Here is a 19,942-nt window from a genome sequence, read left to right as displayed (position 1 = left end):
TTTGGGCGCACGGCAGGGCTCGGAAGGGAAGGAGCGCCATTTGACTTTTTGATTGTAAAATTTGCTTGAATAATTAGCGGACGCCATGTTGTGTTTGAAGAGCCCATGTGTGCCCAAACTTTGGAGCTCCCCCACAAGTGACCCCATTTTGGAAACTAGACTCCCCAAGGCACCTTTCTAGATGCATAGTGAGCACTTGGAACCCCCAGGTGCTTCACAAATTGATTCGTAAAAATGAAAAAGTGAAAAAAAAAACACTTTTTCATTTTTATGAATCAATTTGTGAAGCACCTGGGGTTCCAAGTGCTCACTATGAATCTAGATAGGTGCCTTGGGGGGTCTAGTTTCCAAAATGGGGTCACTTGTGGGGGAGCTCCAATGTTTGGGCACACAGGGACTCTCCAAATGCAACATGATATCCGCTAACAAATTGAATGGAAAATCGGCTCAAATTGTTAGCGGACACCACGTTGCGTTTGGAGAGCCCCTCTGTGCCCAAACTTTGGAGCTCCCCCACAAGTGACCCCATTTTGGAAACTAGACCCCCCAAGGCACCTTTCTAGATGCATAGTGAGCACTTGGAACCCCCAGGTGCTTCACAAATTGATTCGTAAAAATGAAAAAGTGAAAAAAAAAACAATGAATCAATTTGTGAAGCACCTGGGGTTCCAAGTGATCACTATGAATCTAGATAGGTGCCTTGGGGGGTCTAGTTTCCAAAATGGGGTCACTTATGGGGGAGCTCCAAAGTTTGGGCACACAGGGGCTCGCCAAACGCAACATGGTGTCCGCTAACAATTTGAGCCGACAATTTGTTAGCGGATATCATGTTGCATTTGGAGAGTCCCTGTGTGCCCAAACATTGGAGCTCCCCCACAAGTGACCACATTTTGGAAACTAGACCCCCCAAGGCACCTATCTAGATTCATAGTGAGCACTTGGAACCCCAGGTGCTTCACAAATTGATTCATAAAAATGAAAAAGTGTTTTTTTTTTCACTTTTTCATTTTTACGAATCAATTTGTGAAGCACCTGGGGGTTCCAAGTGCTCACTATGCATCTAGATAGGTGCCTTGGGGGGTCTAGTTTCCAAAATGGGGTCACTTGTGGGGGAGCTCCAATGTTTGGGCACACAGGGGCTCTCCAAACGCAACATGGCATCCGCTAACAATTTGAGCCAATTTTCCATTCAATTTGTTAGCGGACACCATGTCGCGTTTGGAGAGCCCGTGATGTGCCTAAACAGTGGAGCTCCCCCACAAGTGTCCCCATTTTGGAAACTATACCCCTCAAGGATTTTATTAAGGTGTATAGTGAACATTTTAAACCCAGAGGTACGGCACAGAATTTATTTACATTAGGTCATCATATTGAATAAGTTGTCATTATTCTTGAGCGCAAGTGCTCGCTACTTGAGTTTGCATCGGGTACTCAGGTATGCACCATGTACAGCGTGTGCTCGAGTGACATGCTCGAGTCCCTGCTCCGCATGTTTCACGGTTATTAGACACCCAAAAAAAACCATGCGGGGATCGCTCGTGCATGGCAGGCAATCCCCGTAAAGTTTTTTGGCCGCGAAGCATATGGGGCAGAGACTCGAGCATGTCACTCAAATACCCACGATACTCAATGCATACCAGAGCACCCGATGCAAACTCAAGTAGCGAGCACTTGCTCTCAACACTAGTCGCCATATCGTCATCTTTTTTTCTTACTTTTGAAAAAAATCCAAACCCCAGCCCTAACCCTAGCACAACCCTAACCATAGCGCAACCCTAGCCCTAGCACAACCCTAGCCCCAGCACAACCCTAGCCCCAGCACAACCCTAGCCCCAGCACAACCCTAGCCCCAAACCCAGCCCTAGCCCAATCCTAACCCAAGAGTTTATTTTTGGCGCTGTTCCTTGTGCGGTATAAGTGATTAGACGACTTTATTCTTCGGGTCGGTGTGATTACAGCAATGCCAGAATCATATGGGGTTTTTATGACTGACAGCTGTCACACACTAAAAGACACATTTTTTGTAAAATCTAGTTTTTGCATCGCCATATTTTGAGAGCTATAATTTTTCCAGATTTTGGCAGACAGTCATGTGACGGCTCGTTTTTCGCGGGATGATTTGACGTTGTTATTGGTACCATTTTCAGGCACGTGACATTTTTTGATCGCTTTCTATTCCGATTTTTGGGAGGTAGAATAAACAAAAACCAACAATTCAGGAATTTTTTTTTTTTTTTTTATTCTGTTCCGCGTGTGGTAAAATTGATAAGGCAGCTTTATTCTTCGGGTCAGTACGTTTACAGCGGTACCACATTTGTATCATTTTTCTATGTTTTGGCGCTTATACACAATAAAAGCTATTTTATAGAAAAAAATATTTTTTAGCATCGCTTTATTCTGAAAGCTATAACTTTTTTATTTTTCGGCTGATGGAGCTGTATGGCGGCTTGTTTTTTGCGGGACGAGATGACGTTTTCAGCGGTACCATTTTTATTTATATGCGTCTTTTTGATCGCGTGTTATTCCACTTTTTGTTTGGCGGTATGGTGATAAAGCATTGTTTTTTGCTTCGTTTTTTTTTTTTTTTTACCGTGTTCACTGAAGGGGTTAACTAGTGGGACAGTTTTATAGGTCAGGTTGTTCCGGACGCGGCGATACCAAATATGTGTACTTTTATTGTTTTGTTTTGTTTTTTTTTATAATAATATTTATTGATGGGTACATTATAATTATATTTTTATTTTTGGTGGATTATTTATTTTTTATTTTTTTTATATTTTTGCAAATGTTTTTTTTTTTTTTTTTTTTCCACTTTCACACAGTTTATACACTTTATTACTTTGTCCCACTCTGGGACTTTCACTTTTTTTTTCTGATCGCCTGCATGGCATAGGGACGGAGCACCATCCCTATGCCATGTAGGCTGTCAGCGGTGCACAATGTGAAGATTGCTTGGAGATGCACTGCGCATGTCCAAGCAATCTTCCTGCTCTCTGGTGACCCGGATGTTGTCATGACAACATCGGGTCGTCATGGCAACACCCGGGAAGCCTTTGCAGACTGCGCTGGAAGCCGGAAGAGGAGGTGAGTATCGCCGATCACCTCCCCTTGCCCCCGCAATGCCGCGATCGATTTCGATCGACTTTGATCGCAGCATAGCGGGGGTTAATGTGCTGGGAGCGGTGCAGGACCGCTCCCTGCACATAGTACCGGGTGTCAGCTGTGACAATCAGCTGACACCCGGCGGCGATCGCGCCCGCACAGCCTGTGTGCGCGCGCGATCGCCATGACGTACTAATACGGGTCTGGCTCTTAAGTCCCAGGGCACAGACGCGTATTAGTACGTCAGATGTTGTTAAGGGGTTAATATCCTTGGAAAACACTAGTATGTACTTGTGGTCGACCCGGACCTGAGGGTGCTGTGGGATCTACTCCCACAATAACTTTCATAAAGGGTTGGTCAATTAGGGACCGTTTAGTGCATAGTTTCTATAAAAACCTGCACCCAAGTGGTCTTGGCTAGATAGAAGAATCTGTGGTTTCTTTAGTTGTGGAGAAAGTTGTACATGTAATTGGATGAGACCATATAAATCTTTCTCAAGTTCATCTACAGGTGAAGCCTTTTTCCAGAGGGATTATTCCAACTGTAAAACCTCAGGACTTGTATATGTGGCCACATGCAACTGCCCCCTAGATTATGTATGCACGACCAAGAGGATTGTGGGGGGGCATTTGGGCAAAATACGCCATGGCCGGGACACCTCATTAGTGAGACACATGAACAGTGCACATTGAGGTGAAACTGGAGACATCTCCTCTTATATCATTGAGGTGGTTAAACCCAATGTGAGAGGAGGTGATCACAATAGATGTATCCTCAAAATGGAAAGTGAATGGATTTCCAGACTGGATTCACAAGCTCCAAAGGAACTCAATGAGCAAATTTCCTATGCCTGTTTTGTGTGAATACAGCCCCATTCTGGATTACATTTTTGGATTTTATACTCTACCCATTGCTGCTCAGTTCCCTGTGAATGAGGTTCACATATTGTTTTACTTCATCAAGAGATCTGAGCTTCTATATCAGAATTATTTCTTATCAGTTATATATAACTTATACTGTTTAGTAACTAACACGTGTGGTGATCCTTATGTATCTCTAATTATGCAATAGTGGTCAAATTTGACCATTTAGGAATATACTGTGCGCCATCATCCCCTATTTTTTGTAGTGATAAAGTAGATCTACATGCCTATTGCATGATGGGAGGATGTGCAATAGTTGTTTTTAGTCTCCCATGACGCTGATCTCAGAGAGAGGATTTTTCATTTGATGGAATGCAATCCAATACCATATGCGCTCCGGCATGGAACGCAGACATCTGGGCATGCGCATTCGTGACAATGATCCTAGATGCGCTCCAGTGTGGAATGATAACTACGGGCATGCGCAGTCACAGGTACGAGTGAAGCGGCGGCAATCAGTTTTTTATTATTATTATTATTATTATTAATTTATATAGTGCCATTGATTCCATGTTTATCTAGCGTTTCAGTGTAAAATACGTCACTTCCGAACATGCACACTAGGGAATGGACATTATTGGACTTCTAGCTCATGAGAAGTAGCGTAGGTGCAGTACATTATTGTAGACAGATCCCGGTTCTTCTGCAACAACTCTCGACACTGCTGTTTCTGGGCCTTCGGTTGCGTTTCCGCTATTGCGACTCCTCCAACGTCACCTTCTGGCTTGCCCAGCAAGCATGGAGCTTCCACAGCCTCTCTGTCTTGCCACGGCTTGATGAGGTTGACGCGATATATCTGGTACGGCTTACGTCGTCCCTGTTGATGATCCTTGTAGTTCACTTCACCCACTTTTTCCACCACCTCATACGGCCCTTGCCAGTTGGCCAAGAACTTACTTTCCACCGTAGGAATTAGCACGAGCACTCGGTCTCCCGGATTGAATTGGATCACTCTGGCTGACCGGTTGTAGACTCTGGCATGAGCTTCTTGTGCCTGGAGGAGATGTTCTTTCATAATGGGCATCACCTTCGCAATCCTTTCCTGCATCAGAGCGACGTGCGCGATGACGCTCCTGTGGGGCGAGACCTCCGCTTCCTAGGTTTCCTTTGCAACATCCAGGAGACCCAGCGGATGTCAGCCATACAGGAGTTCGAATGGCGATAACCCTGTAGAGACCCGTGGAACCTCTCGGATGGAGAACAAGAGATACGGTAGGAGACAATCCCAGTCTCTGCGGCCCTTTCTATGGCATTCCTCAGCATACTCTTCAGAGTCTTGTTAAACCTTTCGACAAGGCACGTGGAGGCCACACACAATACTGAGCCTCATTTTGACTTGTTTTAAGGACATTACATCAAAGTTGGATCAGCCTGTAGTGTGTTTTTCCACTTTAATTTTGGGGATGAGTCCAAATCCAGGCCTCCATTGGTTAATAAATTTGATTTCATTGATGATTTTTGTGTGATTTTGTTGTCAGCACATTCAACTTTGTACAGAACAAAGTATTCAATGAGAATATTTCATTCATTCAGATCTAGGATGTGTTATTTGAGTGTTCCGTTTATTTTTTTGAGCAGTGTATATTGATGTTGCCCACGAGCAGATTCAATCAGGGGACCAACCAATTTCCATAACAATTCTCTTGAATGCTCTACAATAATGGGCAAAGGCACAAGGGGACTTTGAAAGTGAGAGGTGGGGGCGGTTAACTGGCGTGTAGGGCAAGACTTGCAATACTTACATCCCGGCCAATAGAACCTCTGCACAATCTGTTCCTGTGTTTTTTCCACTCCCAGATATCCCCCCCAAGACATGTCAATGGGCCATGTCCAACACCTTCTGTCTATAGGGGCCCGGCACTATTAACTGCTCCACTCGCTCCTCCCTCACTTTCTTGACCCGGTACAACGACTCCCCACTCATCATAAAATGGGGAAACCTTGTGTCAGCCCCCGGCTCCTGTGTAACCCCATTTATAGCAGTGACATTATTAAAGGCTTCCTTCAGAGTTAGGTCCCTGTGTTGGGCAAACCCAAAATTCTCGCTGGTCACCCCTAACTCTGGAATGGCAGACCCGGGGGGCACTACCTCCTTATCCCCAACAAGGACACAAAAGAGAAACCTGTCTGACTCTGGGTGTGGTGATACCTCCTCAGGGTTAACTGGTTTCTTATCTGAGCCAGTGAACCCGGAACTCTTCCCCCACACATCCCAAAACAAACAAAAGTCCCAGCCTATAGTAATAGGGTGCAACAAGTCCTGAACGACGCCGACCTTGTGGGACTCAGTACCGTGAGCCATTTCAATGTCTACTCTGGCCATGGGGTAGTCCTTAGCATCACCATGAATGCACCGAACGCCAACTTTTTTTCCCGGGATCATTTGAAGAGGAAGGGTGGCCATCATAAGGGTCACCAGACTCCCGGATTCTAGCAGTGCCGTTACCTCCTGTCCGTTCACCTTCACAGGACATGCTTGTGGCCCCTCGCTGGGTTGACATTTCACACTGCAGGTCGGATAAGCATAATATGAACAATGGCGTCCTATGCTGTAGTCCATCGGCTCAGCGGACAATGGGCGCCTATATGGCCTGGGCCGTGGCACCTCCAGTAAACAACATCACCTGTAGGGACCTTAGGCACCACCTCCCCCGCCCCTTTGGACCTTGGATGGCCCACCCCCTTTTGAGTCTCCGCCCCCCTGTTGGGAACCCCAGTATGGAGTGGGCTGCCTTCCCAAGGAACCTTCAACCCCCTGGTATCTCTCGACCAGTCCAACCCGGTCATCCGTATTCCAGGGATCACCCTGGGCAACCCAAGTCTGTATGGGCCTTGGCAGGGAGTGCACAAACCGGTCCATCACCACCCGCTCTACCATCTGCGCAGGTGTAGGGGAATCCGGTACCAGCAACTTCTGGACCAGGTGCAAGAGGTCAAACATTTGGAAGCTAGGTTGTTTGTCCCGGTGATTACCCCAGTGGGCGAGAATCTCAGTTTTTAGCTTGCCATACCCTTTGGCGTCCTGCAAAGCTAAATCATAGTACACCTTCTGGGGCTCTCACGTCAAGTAACGCGCCAATGCATCAGCCCTCTGCTCTGGCGTAAGTTTCTCCATCTCAGCGACTCTTTCAAACTAGGAATGCCTGAACGTCATCCACCAAGGTCATTTTCTGCAATGCCCGTTGTGACATGCAGAAGTAGTGCTGTTGCAGTGTGACATGCAGAAGTAGTGCTGTTCCTTTAAAAGCATTCAGCAACTATTAGTAGTAACAAAAGCACAAGAGACAGGTAGTGTTGTGCTCCAGAAGCATCCAGCAACTAGAGGGGTTAACACGGTCACAGGAGTACAGTGTCCATTTTAGGACATGATCAGATATCAAAATCAAACATCATAATGATGTCAGTTTGAGGCTAAATACCCTGTCTGACTAGTGTTTCTGACTAGTGACTTTGATAAGTGACTTTTACAACTGTAATAATAATAATAAAAAAAAAAAAAAGTCACTGTTTGCTGATGGCACTGGAACCTAAAATTCTGTATCCAGACACCAGTGCACTAACCACTGAGCTATTAACTCAGTTGAAGAGACCTTGGAGTTCCATTTGGTTATCTGATTTTCAGTGGAAATCTGATTGAAACTCATTGGGACTTATGCACAGACTGCAAGCAAGACAGATTCAAATGATGTTTGATTTTGATGTGTGAGTCTGATGTGTGACTTTCTTCAAACATCAGAATCAGAATCACAATGACTTTTAGTCACCCGGAGTATTTTCATGGTTGATCTCATAAGACAAGAAAAGCTGCCGGTTACTATCACTTGCCTGGATAGCTCAATGGTAAGGCATCAGCCTCTGAAACTAAAGTGTCACAGTTAAAATCCTCATAGAAATATTATTATTTTTATTTTTTTTTAACTATCCCTATTTAGCACACAAACTACAGGGGTGTTTTACTTTTTAATATCTGACATTTTGATTGTCATCCTGACGTGCTAAGAGTTTCAGACAAGCTGTCTATTTGCATGGTAAATTACATAGCCAAAGTAAATTGGGAGGCACTAATTTACTACATATCTATTTCCAAGTGACTGTTCATTTGCATAATTTCTTAAAGGGGTCTAATGATAACATTTCTTTATTGTCAATTTTTATTTCCATCTACCCAAGAACTGGCTGCAAACTCCCAATTTACTTTTGCTATGTAATTATTATAATTATATATCACTACCTAAATAATCAAATAATGAACCTACAGTTTAATGGTAAGGCATCTGTGTCACATAGTTTTGGATGGAAAGGATAATAGTAATAATAATAATAATTAATAATAAAAAGTTCAGTATCCCTACAGGTTTTTCTTGGCTTATGAGATTAACCATGATAATACTTAGTAATTGTGATTCTTATTCTGATGTGTGAGAAAAGTCAGATATCAAAGCCAAGCATCAGTGAAGTTTGTGTGCTAGCCAACATCATTTAAAAAACAAAAGCTTATTTTTTCTGCACCAGGGATTTAAACTCAGAACTAGTGATGGGCGAGCACTAAAATGCTCGGGTGCTCGATACTCGGGTTGAGCATATTGGAATACTCGGGTGCTCGACCCGAGCAACGAGCCCAATGTAAGTCTATGGGAAACTCGAGCATTTTTCAGGCGGCTCCCCCCGGCGGTCTGTTTTTGATCAAAAATAGCATGAAAGCTATCCCACCTTGGCAAGGTGAACCCATTCGGGATAGCCCTACTCTGTATAATATTAAATACCTTACCATGTGTCAAAGCCTCAAACTTCTGTGTGTGAATCAAACATGAGATCTAATGTGATAGAAGATTACAGTCCACGGAAGATGGGAAACATTCATATAGACGGCCGGTGGAGATGTAGTCAGTGAAGCACTGTGGCTAAATATGTTTCTAGAGCCGTAGAAGATGAATGTCATACTCATCATGAAGTAGTTATTCCTCATGTCACGTGTAATGAATATCCCCTGCAGTATTGCTAATGCTGATTCCAGTGTCGATAAATGAGACGAGAATTAGCTTTATGGCAGATGAGTCTTTGAGAAACGTATTCAGCTACAGACTCCAAGGAAGAAACTGCTTGTTGTCTGTGGCCTAAAATATATAGGTTTTATTACTAGATGTAAAGAAGAAAACTAAATACTGTAAAAATAATATATCTCCTCATTTGTTTCCCTTTATTATCTCCAGTAATTGTATTATTACACAGGATTTTTATGATGTTACATCTGCTCATCATCTTCTCATTCAGGTCCCTACAATATCAGATCCTCTCAGTGAAGATCTTCTATTAAAGAGAATTTTCCTTATGGACCCATCAAAGATGGATTTGGACAGAGACCAGATGACGGAGAGGATATTACAACTCACCCTAGAGATCCTCTTCCGGATTACTGGAGAGGTGAGAGATTCTGATGATGTCACATTACATCATTCTTATCTATGGGAATAACAGATGGACAGAACTGGAGAGGTGAGGACTCTGGAAATGTCTGTAGTGAGATTTATTAATGTGTCTCTCCATTACCAGGATTACACAGTAGTGAAGAAGACCTCTAGTGTACGCTGTCAGGACCCTGTGTCTGAGGGATGGAGAAGACCCCTGAGCCCAATCACTGGACCTCCATCTCACCCCCTGATACATGAGGACATCAATGATCAGAAGATCCTAGAACTCACCTACAAGATGATTGAGCTGCTAACTGGAGAGGTGACACTGCTGGGAATACTGGGATATTATACAGTAACGCTATGAAAGGATCTGGGGAATGACTGTATCATTGTATGTGTCAGGTTCCTTTAAGATGTCAGGATGTCACTGTCTATTTCTCCATGGAAGAGTGGGAGTATTTAGAAGGACACAAAGATTTGTACAAAGACGTCATGATGGAGGTTCCCCAGCCCCTCACATCACCAGGTAATAGACAGGACTAAATACACACGGCCTATAATTATCTGTATGTAAAGAATGAATTCAGTCCCTGTATGTGTTTCCTCCAGATCTATCCAGTAAGAGGACAACACCAGAGAGATGTCCCCGTCCTCTTCTTCCACAGGACTGTAAACAAGAAGATCCCAATGTTCCTCAGGATCATCAGGTAGATGGAGAGAAGGTGTCATGAGATCTCCCCTATGATGTGTAGACGGCTGTGAAGGTCTTGTATTCAGTCTTGTTTTATCCCCCAGTATTATATGTTTTATACTTGTGTAATGAGAACGGTGGAGATGGCAGGATTAGAGCTGATCATAGATGGGACTTCTCATCTGTTTGTGACTTTTACAATATTTGTTTCAGGTTGAAGATCTTTCCCATATTAATACTATAGAGGCATATGTGAGGGGGGATGAGTGGTGTAAAGAGGAGATTCCTACATATGACTACCCAGGTGAGTAGTGACCACTAAATGCAGAGAAGTCATAGATTCTTCTCAGTCACCGGCTGTGGCTGCTTTATCGGTTGTGTAGTCCAGCCGTATCACAATCGTGTGATCACCATTTTGCCTCTAAACCACAACATTCTCCTCCACCCAAAACTGTTCAAATGATTTTGGGCATTGAAACCCTTTTCCATAGAACTTACAACCTGGAGGATCCACCTACTCCCTGTGATTAGGAGACGTTACCTGCCCAGATCTGTAAACCACAAAGCCAGAAAATTACTTGAAGAAAAATATTATGATGAGACTGTAAGAGAAAGTGGAGGGTAATGATGCTGTTGGCTTCCTAGACCCCTGATATCTTATTGGATGAATCTACCTTCTCTCCCTTCTGTGCTGCTGAATGTGCTCATATGGTCCCTACAAGACCAGGTCCAGTCTTTCTGGCCAAACTTCACTTTTATGATCGATATTAAATGTGCAGTGAGGCCAAGTGTGAATTTCTGTACAATAACAACAGAGTTTCCCTTTATCCTGACTGTTCTATTTCTTTTGAAACCGACTAACTTCAAACCAGATTGTGATAAACTATACAGAAAACATTACACCTGTGCCATGATATATCTCTAAGCTAAATTTAAGACACCTCATCTCTGCACTATTATAAAAAGTTCTCTTTGAATGTCTAATATTTCTTCTTGAAAATCATCTGACAGAAAATATTGTCCCTTACGATAGTTTAGATTGCCCAGAGCCCCCGAGTCCCATACTCTAATTACCCCAGAGAGGTTTCACCACTAGTTACTCACTACTTACTGATGAAGACTGTTGAGTTTGATCATTTCAGTAGATGTGTTATTGTCTGTACTCACAGTTTTGACTATAGTAGTTAGTGCCCAAAATACTCTGATTTAACCTCTTCCTGCAGCCAGTTTTCTGTTCCTTTCTGGGCCCATTTTTCAAATCTGATGTGTGTCACTTTATGTGGTGATAACTTTGGAATTCTTCACAAAGGATAATAGGAAACAAATGGACCTTACAAATAATATTCCATCTTCTCTTGAATCTGACAATACCCTATATACGGTTGTACACTACTGTCTGGGCCCATGGCAGGTTAAAAAATGAAGATGCGCCATTTAGCTATTAGGAATGCAGATTTTGCTGGGATAGTGTGCAGACACAATGTATTGGGGACACTGTTCGTTGTCACCTCGCAGCTCAAAAGATGGCTACCACAAACAGACTTGGCGCTATCTACTCCATTTTCCAGATCCCAGGGTTTGCCTTGCTCATCATCCTTTAACCCCTCTGCATGGATTTGGACTTAGACAGAGACCCCCTAAGCTTGGGCCACAGTGTTACCTAATGTTCTGTGGAGTGAGATTGCAAGAAGAATAGTCAGATAGCCGGGTCAGAACATGGAGGTCAGAGAAAAGCCGTTAGCTGAGCACAAAATCAGAAGATACAAGAGTAGTCCGTAAACAGGTCGGGGTCACAACAGGAAACAAATACACAAGCCGGGAGCTGAGCACAGAGGACTGAACCAGAGGAGAACAAGGCTGTATCTGGCAGCTTCCAGCAATATGCTCCAAGCTTTAGTAGGGTGCGGTGCTTTCCAGTTGGCTGAAGTAGGGAGCAGATTACTCCAGCTGGACAACACACACACCCATACTGCCAGACTGGATGGTACTACTGGTCCCAGCAACCCTAATCTTAGTGGCTGGACAGAACCTGCACCACCCAGAGCTTCTGGTTCTGACGTCTCCTCCATCACCAGCGCCGCCTGCAGGATGAATAAGGCGGCTCCTGGTGAGAGAAGCAGACGTCGCAGGAGCAGATCCCAGAGGAGATGGGACCCACCATTTGCAGAAGCCCTAATGTGACCAAATTGCAGAGAACCAGAGCAGTAGAAATCCACATAAAGTGACTCCATTTTGGAAATTATAACCCTCAGTGAAATAATCTATAGGAGCAGTGACTATTTTGATTCCCCAGGCACTTTCGGGAAATTAGCACACAGTGGATGATGGAGAGTGAAAATTACAAATATATAATTTCATTACCCAACACATAGTGCCCAGATTGTGCTCCAGGAGACGCACACCATCAATTAAGTGGGTTCTTCTCACTATAGTAATGCCAAATACATGGATGCTAAATGTGGTTTGGGCGCACTGCAAGGCTCAGAAGTGAGGGGGAGATTTGACTTTGGGAGGGTGGATATTGCTGGATTGGGTTATGGAAGCCATGTAACCTTTCAAGAGCCTTTGAGCCACTAATAATGTGGAAACCTCTGTTTTTCCACTGACAGATGATGGACCTGAGTGGGGACTTGTTTTTTGTGAGATGAGTAGAAGTTTTTATTGATATTATTTTCACCTACATAACATTGCTTGGTGGCTTTTTATTCCATATTAGGGAGGCAGAATTAACAAACAGTTGGACACCACGCTCCACTGGTTCATCCTATGAGGTTTTCTATTAGACTGTGAACTGTTATCGTCTTGGTGAATAATGATGGCTAACATAGGGCAAAATAAAAAAAAATCACAGAAAAAGATACAGCCTTACTAACACCAAATCATATAACAAATGCACTAGCAGGATGCCGCAGACCCCCACGATAAAGGTGGGGGGGGGGCAACACAGGTGCATAATACTTATGGAGCAACCACTCACAATCATACCAATTCATGGAGGGGGTGGTTGCCTTGTATTAAAGATGCACACAGATGAAGCTTGCATAGGACGCCAGTCACACAGGCAGGTTTGATGCACAGTGTCTGGCTTACAGCCTATTGATGATGCCCATACTATTAGATCAGGAAGGCTGCCCAGCACTATATAAGTGCACCCCACATGGACAGACACCCCAGTACACCCAACCAACACTAAAATGCTAATGCATTTGTTATCTGATTTGGTGTTGGTAAGGCTGATTTTTCTGTGATCTGTTTTCTTGGTAAATAATGATACTATTACATAATGTACATTTTTACGGAGAGTTTAAGTAAAATTATTCTACAATATAAATTTTAAGTATATGTTATTCATAAATAATAATTGGTTTTATTCTTGGCAGATGACTGTACCAGGAGATCAGAGGGACAGCTGACATCTTCTATTTTTAAATCAGATGATCTTGAGATCACACAAGATACAATTGAAGTGAATGACATTACTCCAGATATACCATCATCCCTTCACAGCAAAGATCTGTCATCTGATCATTTGAAACAGGTCCTGTCTTCTGATTCATTACTGACTACTAAGGAAAATCAAAGTCACAAAATAAGCATTAAAAAACAAATTGCTCCTAAAGCAAAGAAGCCATTTTCATGTTCAGAATATGGAAATAGTTTTTCCCTCGAAAAGTCTTTTCTTAAACATCAAAGCATTCACACAGCAGAGAATAGATTTTTTTGTTTCAAGTGTGGGAAATTTTTTAACCAGAAATCAAATCTTGTTAATCACCAGAGAACTCACACAGAGGAGAAGCCATTTTCATGTTCAGAATGTGAAAAATGTTTTAACCAGAAATCAGATTTGGTTAATCACCAGAGGACTCACACAGGGGAAAAGCCTTTTTTCTGTTCGGAATGTGAAAGATGTTTTAGCCAGAAATCAGGTTTGGTTAAGCACAAGAGAACTCACACAGGGGAAAAGCCTTTTTCCTGTTCAGAATGTGGAAAATGTTTTGTCTGGAAATCAGATTTGGTTAAGCACCAGAGAACTCACACAGGGGAGAAGCCTTTTTCCTGTTCAGAATGTGGGAAATGTTTTAGCTGGAAATCAGGTTTGGTTGAGCACAAGAGAATTCACACAGGGGAGAAGCCTTTTTCCTGTTCAAAATGTGGGAAATGTTTTAGCCGGAAATCAGTTTTGGTTAATCACCAGAGAAGTCACACAGGGGAGAAGCCTTTTTCCTGTTCAGAATGTGGGAAATGTTTTATCCAGAAATCAGATTTGGTTAAGCACAAGAGAAATCACACAGGGGAGAAGCCTTTTTTCTGTTCAGAATGTGGGAAATATTTTATCTCAAAATCAGTTTTGGTTAAGCACAACAGAACTCACACAGGGGAAAAGCCTTTTTGCTGTTCAGAATGTGGGAAATGTTTTAGCTGGAAATCAGATTTGGTTAATCACCAGAGAACTCACACAGGGGAGAAGCCTTTTTCCTGTTCAGAATGTGGGAAATGTTTTATCCAGAAATCATCACTTCTTAGTCACCAGAGAACTCACACAGACGAGAAGCCATTTTCATGTTCTTAATGTGGGAAATGTTTTACACGGAAATCAACTCTTAACAAACTTCATAGAAGTCACACAGGGGAGAAGCCTTTTACATTTTTAACCGAAAATTGTATCTTCATAAAGGGGTTGTCCACTACTAGGACAATTCCTTCTCATTTCTCATGTTTGGCCTTGTTAAAATAAAAACACTCATACGCACTTCCTGTTCTGGCGCCGTTCCATTGGTGTCACAACTTGTGTTTCCGTAAGGCTGTTACATCACACAAGATTGTTACATCACACAATCCTGCTCCCAATCAACGCCACCTTCAGACGTATTGAACATCAACAGGAAGGACATGGCCTGGACATAGCACCAAGAGAACGCACACACTGAAAGCACTCTCTTCAGATCGTGTTCTTGGGGGAATTATAAGCAATTTACAGCCTCAAACATGACTTTCGATATGGGAAAGAAAGAAGAGATCAGAGGTTAATCTGAGGTCCTCCACCTCCGTCAGCATGTCTGGTATGCAGTGTTTCTTATGGAAGGTCTTATCTTCCTGCTCCGGAGCCATTACTGCCTCACCTCAGCGTGGAAAAAGAAACAGTCTTAACCCTCATGATTCCTGACAGCTCCGGACTGTAAGTCCTGCACCAACTTCTCTGTTAATGTAGGCCTCACAAGAAAACAGCTCCACAAATCTCCATGTACTCTCACCAAAGCCCACATACTGAGCAGCGCTTGCTTCACAGGGACATTTACCCCCCAGCCACAGGTTATTCTGATGTGGGGAACAACATAACTTATTTGTATATCAGATTGCGTCTATCCCTACTAAAGAAGACATGGAGCAATATATTCAGAGGCTGGAGACCACATACAAAACTGAAATACGTCCCCTCACTTCTATCCTGTCACAGCTTACTGACAAGGTACAGAGATTGGAGGATAATGTCGTCCAAGTTAGAGGCCATCATAATGCTCAGAAACTAACACTGGATCTTCACAGCCAGTAAATAAACCATCTGTTTAATATGGTTGATGATCAAGAAAATCACAATAATATCTGGATAAGTGGTATACCTGAAAGCATCAATGCACAAGTGATTATGCCAACACTGCGATCATTATTCAATAATATCCTTGGTGATCCTATTGATAAGGAGGTGGAGAATTAAAAGGTGCACCGTACAATAGGCAATCATGGCCCAGATCCTGAGTGTCCAAGGGACATTATCTGTCGCATACATTTTTTCAATGTAAAAGAGGCCATTGTGAGGAAAGCAGAGGAGTTGGGTCCTGGTGATTTCAATGGAAAACGCATATAATTGCTCACATACAGTACAGACGAAAAGATTGGACTCACCTTCTCATTTAAAATTTTTTCTGTATTTTTATGACTATGAAAATTGTACATTCACACTTAAGGCATCAAAACGATGAATTACACATGTGGAATTACAGTACAGACCAAACGTTTGGACACACCTTCTCATTTAAAAATTTTCTGTATTTTCTTGACTTTGAAAATTGTACATTCACACTGAAGGCATCAAAACTAATTACCACATGTGGAATTATATACTTAACAAAAAAGTGTGAAACAACTGAAAATATGTCTTATATTCTAGATTCTTCAAAGTAGCCACCTTTTGCTTTGATGACTGCTTTGCACACTCTTGGCATTCTCTTGATGAGCTTCAAGTGGTAGTCACCGGAAATGGTCTTCCAACAATCTTGAAGGAGTTCCCAGAGATGCTTAGCACTTGTTGGCCCTTTTGCCTTCACTCTGAGGTCCAGCTCACCCCAAACCATCTCAATTGGGTTGAGGTCTGGTGAGTGTGGAGGCCAGGTCATCTGGCGTAGCACCCCATCACTCTCCTTCTTGGTCTAATAGCTCTTGCACAGCCTGGAGGTGTGTTTGGGGTCATTGTCCTGTTGAAAAATCAATCATCAAGGCAAAAGGTGGCTACTTTGAAGAACCTAGAATATAAGACATATTTTCAGTTGTTTCACACTTTTTTATTAAGTATATAATTCCATATGTGTTAATTCATAGTTTTGATGCCTTCAGTGTGAATGTACAATTTTCATAGTCATGAAAATACAGAAAAATCTTTAAATGAGAAGGTGTGTCCAAACTTTTGGTCTTTATTGTATCTCTCTGATTTAAAAAAAATGAAAAATTTTCAAAATTTTCGCCCAATTTCCGTTTTTTTCACAAATAAACGCAAGTGATATCGAAGAAATTTTACCACAATCATGAAGTACAATATGTCACGAAAAAACAGTCTCAGAATCAGGGGGATCCGTTGAAGCGTTCCAGAGTAATTACCTCATAAAGTGACAGTGGTCAGAATTGTAAAAATTGGCCTGGTCATTAACGTGCAAACCACCTTGAGTTGTAAAGGGGTTAATTTTGTCTTGGATCCTTCTTTAGATGCGCCCCTGGGCTGGAGTCACCAGTCTAAAAGACAAACAAAAGCTTTGCTAATTGTGCTTTGGTAGCAACTGGTCGATGTATGGAGGATTCTACATCCAGACGTAAAGGATTATACCTATTATTCTCCTTTACACAATATGCATAGCCATATAGTCCTTTTCTTAATTAGCCGTCACTTGCCTACATGGCAACCTACATCTCAGGTAGGAACTGCTGTATGGTCAGTTCATGCTCCTGTATATTGTAACTAGCTATTGAACCCGTTCTATGCCCGGGTGGCGAGCATTTTTATTGGTATATGGTCTCCCATGCTGGTATATGCTGCCCCCTCCTGGTATTTCTTCTGCCCCCATCCTGTCCCCACCATCCCATCCTGGTATGCATGGCACCCCTCATCCCCATCCTGGTATGCATGGCACCCCTCATTCCCAATCCTGGTATGCATGGCACCCCTCACCCCCAATCCTGGTATGCATGGCACCCCTCATCCACATTCTTGGTATGCATGGCACCCCTCATCCCCAATCTTGGTATGCATGGCACCTCTCATTTCAAATGTGGTATACGTTGCACCCCTCATCCCAATCCTGGTATTATGATACCCAATCCCTCATCCTGGTATGCATGGCACCACTAATCACCCAATCCTGGTATGCATGGCACCCCATCCCTCATCCTGGTATGCATGGTACCCCTCATCCCTATCCTGGTATGTATGGCACCCCTTATCCCCCAATCCTGGTATGTATGGCCTCCTTATCCCCCAATCCTGGTATGCATGGCACCCCTGATTCCAAATCTGGTATACATTGCACCCCTCATCCCAATCCTGGTATGTATGTTACCCAATCCCTCATCCTGGTATGCATGGCATCACTCATCCCCCAATCCTGGTATGCATGGCACCCCATCCCTCATCCTGGTATGCATGTTGCCTCTCATTCCTATCCTGGTATGCATGGTACCCCTCATCCCTATTCTGGTATGTATGGTACCTCTCATCCTGGTATGCATGGCACCCCATCTTTCATCCTGGTATACATGGCACCCCTCATCCCAATTCTGGTATGTATGGCCTCATCCCAGTAACCTGGTATGCATGGCACCCAATCCCTTATCCTGGTATGCAATGCACGCTTCATCCCCAATCCTGGTATATATGGCTCCCTCATCCCTATCCTGGTATGCATGGCACCCCATCCCTTATCCTGGTATGTATGGCACCCCTCATCCCTATACTAGTATGTATGGCACCCCTCATCCCTATACTGGTATGCATGGCACACCTCATCCCTATTCTGGTATGCATGGTACCCCTCATCCCTATCCTGGTATGCATGGTACCCCGCATTCCTATACTGGTATGCATGACACCCCATCCCTCATCCTGGTATACATGGCACCCCTCATCCCAATTCTGGTATGTATGGCTTCCTCATCCCTATCCTGGTATGCATGGCACCCAATCCCTCATCCTGGTATGCATGGCACGCCTCATCCCCCAATCATGGTATATATGGCTTCCTCATCCCTATCCTGGTATGCATGGCACCCCATCCCCTATCCTCGTATATATGGCACCCCTCATCCATATACTGGTATGCATGGTACCCCTCATCCCTATACTGGTATGCATGGTACCCCTCATCCTTATTCTGGTATGCATGGTACCCTTCATCCTGGTATGCATGGTAACCCCCGCATTCCTATCCTGGTATGTATGGTACCACTCATCCCTATCCTGGTATTCATGGTACCCCATCCCTATCCAGGTATGCATGGTACCCCGCATTCCTATCCTGGTATGTAGTGTACCCCTCGTCCCTATCCTGTAGGGTACCCCTCGTCCCTATCCTGGTATGTATGGTACCCCATCCCTATCCTGGTATGTATGGTACCCCTCATCCCTATTCTGGTATGCATGGCACCCCTCACCCCCCAATCCTGGTATGCATGGTCCCCTCACCCACCAATCCTTGTGTGCATGACACTCCTCATCCCTATACTGGTATGTATGGCACCCCTCACCCCCCCAATCATGCTATGTGTGGTACCCCTCATCCTGGTATGCATGGCACCCCGTTCCTCATCCTGGTATGCATGGTACCCCTCATCCCCCAATCCTAGTATGCTTGGTACCCCTCATACCCATTCCAGATGTGTTGCCCCCTCACCCCCCAATCCTGGTATGTATGGCACCCCTCATCCCTTTCACGCTACACTTAATCTCACCTTTCTTCTCTGTGCTCCAGCACTGCGGTGTTCTGTTCTGCTGGAGGCTAGGTGAGGAATGCGGTGCCAGAGTACGCGCATGCCCATACAGCGCTGTCTGGCGCCATTTTACTGAAGACACACTTCAAATAGCGCTATGTGCATGTGCTGATTCCGACACCTGAACTCCTGCTCCGGTCTCCAGCGAAGAGAGGTGCTGCGGCAACAAACCTTCCCGGTCAGGTAAGTATGTAAGTATGGCGCCAGAGATCGCGGTATGCGTTCAGTGTCTATGCATACCGTGATCTCCGGCGCCATACACGCTCCTCTTACCCGTAACTGCTCCATGCCTGCTTCTGTCTGGAGCCGGACTGCGCAGGCTTGTCGCACTTCATCAGTCTATAAAGGCTTCAGAGACACGCATCTCCCGTTGTATTATAGATCTGACTATGCCGGACTCCACAAAGGCTTCAGATGTTGGAAACTAAATGATAATCTGCTGAAAGACTCACTCTGTGTCTCAGACCTTCTTGAGACTATAGACTCCTTCAAATATATGAGCATGATGAAACTGCCTTACCATTTAAATGGGAAGCACTCACATGTGTCCTCAGAGGGATAATAA

The 19,942-nt window shown here is 43.9% G+C and overlaps 1 protein-coding gene across 1 annotated transcript in view; it reads left to right on the top strand.

Moving 5' to 3' along the window:
* LOC141198584 (uncharacterized) overlaps window positions 1-19,942 on the top strand; it is a 47,845-nt gene that overhangs the window by 3,123 nt on the left and 24,780 nt on the right. Inside the window, exons 2-7 of the mRNA XM_073663009.1 lie at window positions 9,237-9,447; window positions 9,577-9,756; window positions 9,840-9,963; window positions 10,047-10,144; window positions 10,342-10,432; window positions 13,509-14,661. Coding sequence (XP_073519110.1) covers window positions 9,237-9,447; window positions 9,577-9,756; window positions 9,840-9,963; window positions 10,047-10,144; window positions 10,342-10,432; window positions 13,509-14,661 — 1,857 coding nt within the window. The remainder of the gene's footprint in view (window positions 1-9,236; window positions 9,448-9,576; window positions 9,757-9,839; window positions 9,964-10,046; window positions 10,145-10,341; window positions 10,433-13,508; window positions 14,662-19,942) is intronic.

This window comes from Phyllobates terribilis, unplaced genomic scaffold, assembly GCF_046119375.1.
Source record: "Phyllobates terribilis strain yellow unplaced genomic scaffold, ASM4611937v1 Scaffold_98__1_contigs__length_5973952, whole genome shotgun sequence".
NCBI classification, from domain to species: Eukaryota; Metazoa; Chordata; class Amphibia; order Anura; family Dendrobatidae; genus Phyllobates; species Phyllobates terribilis.
This window is presented reverse-complemented; position numbering and strand designations above follow the sequence as displayed.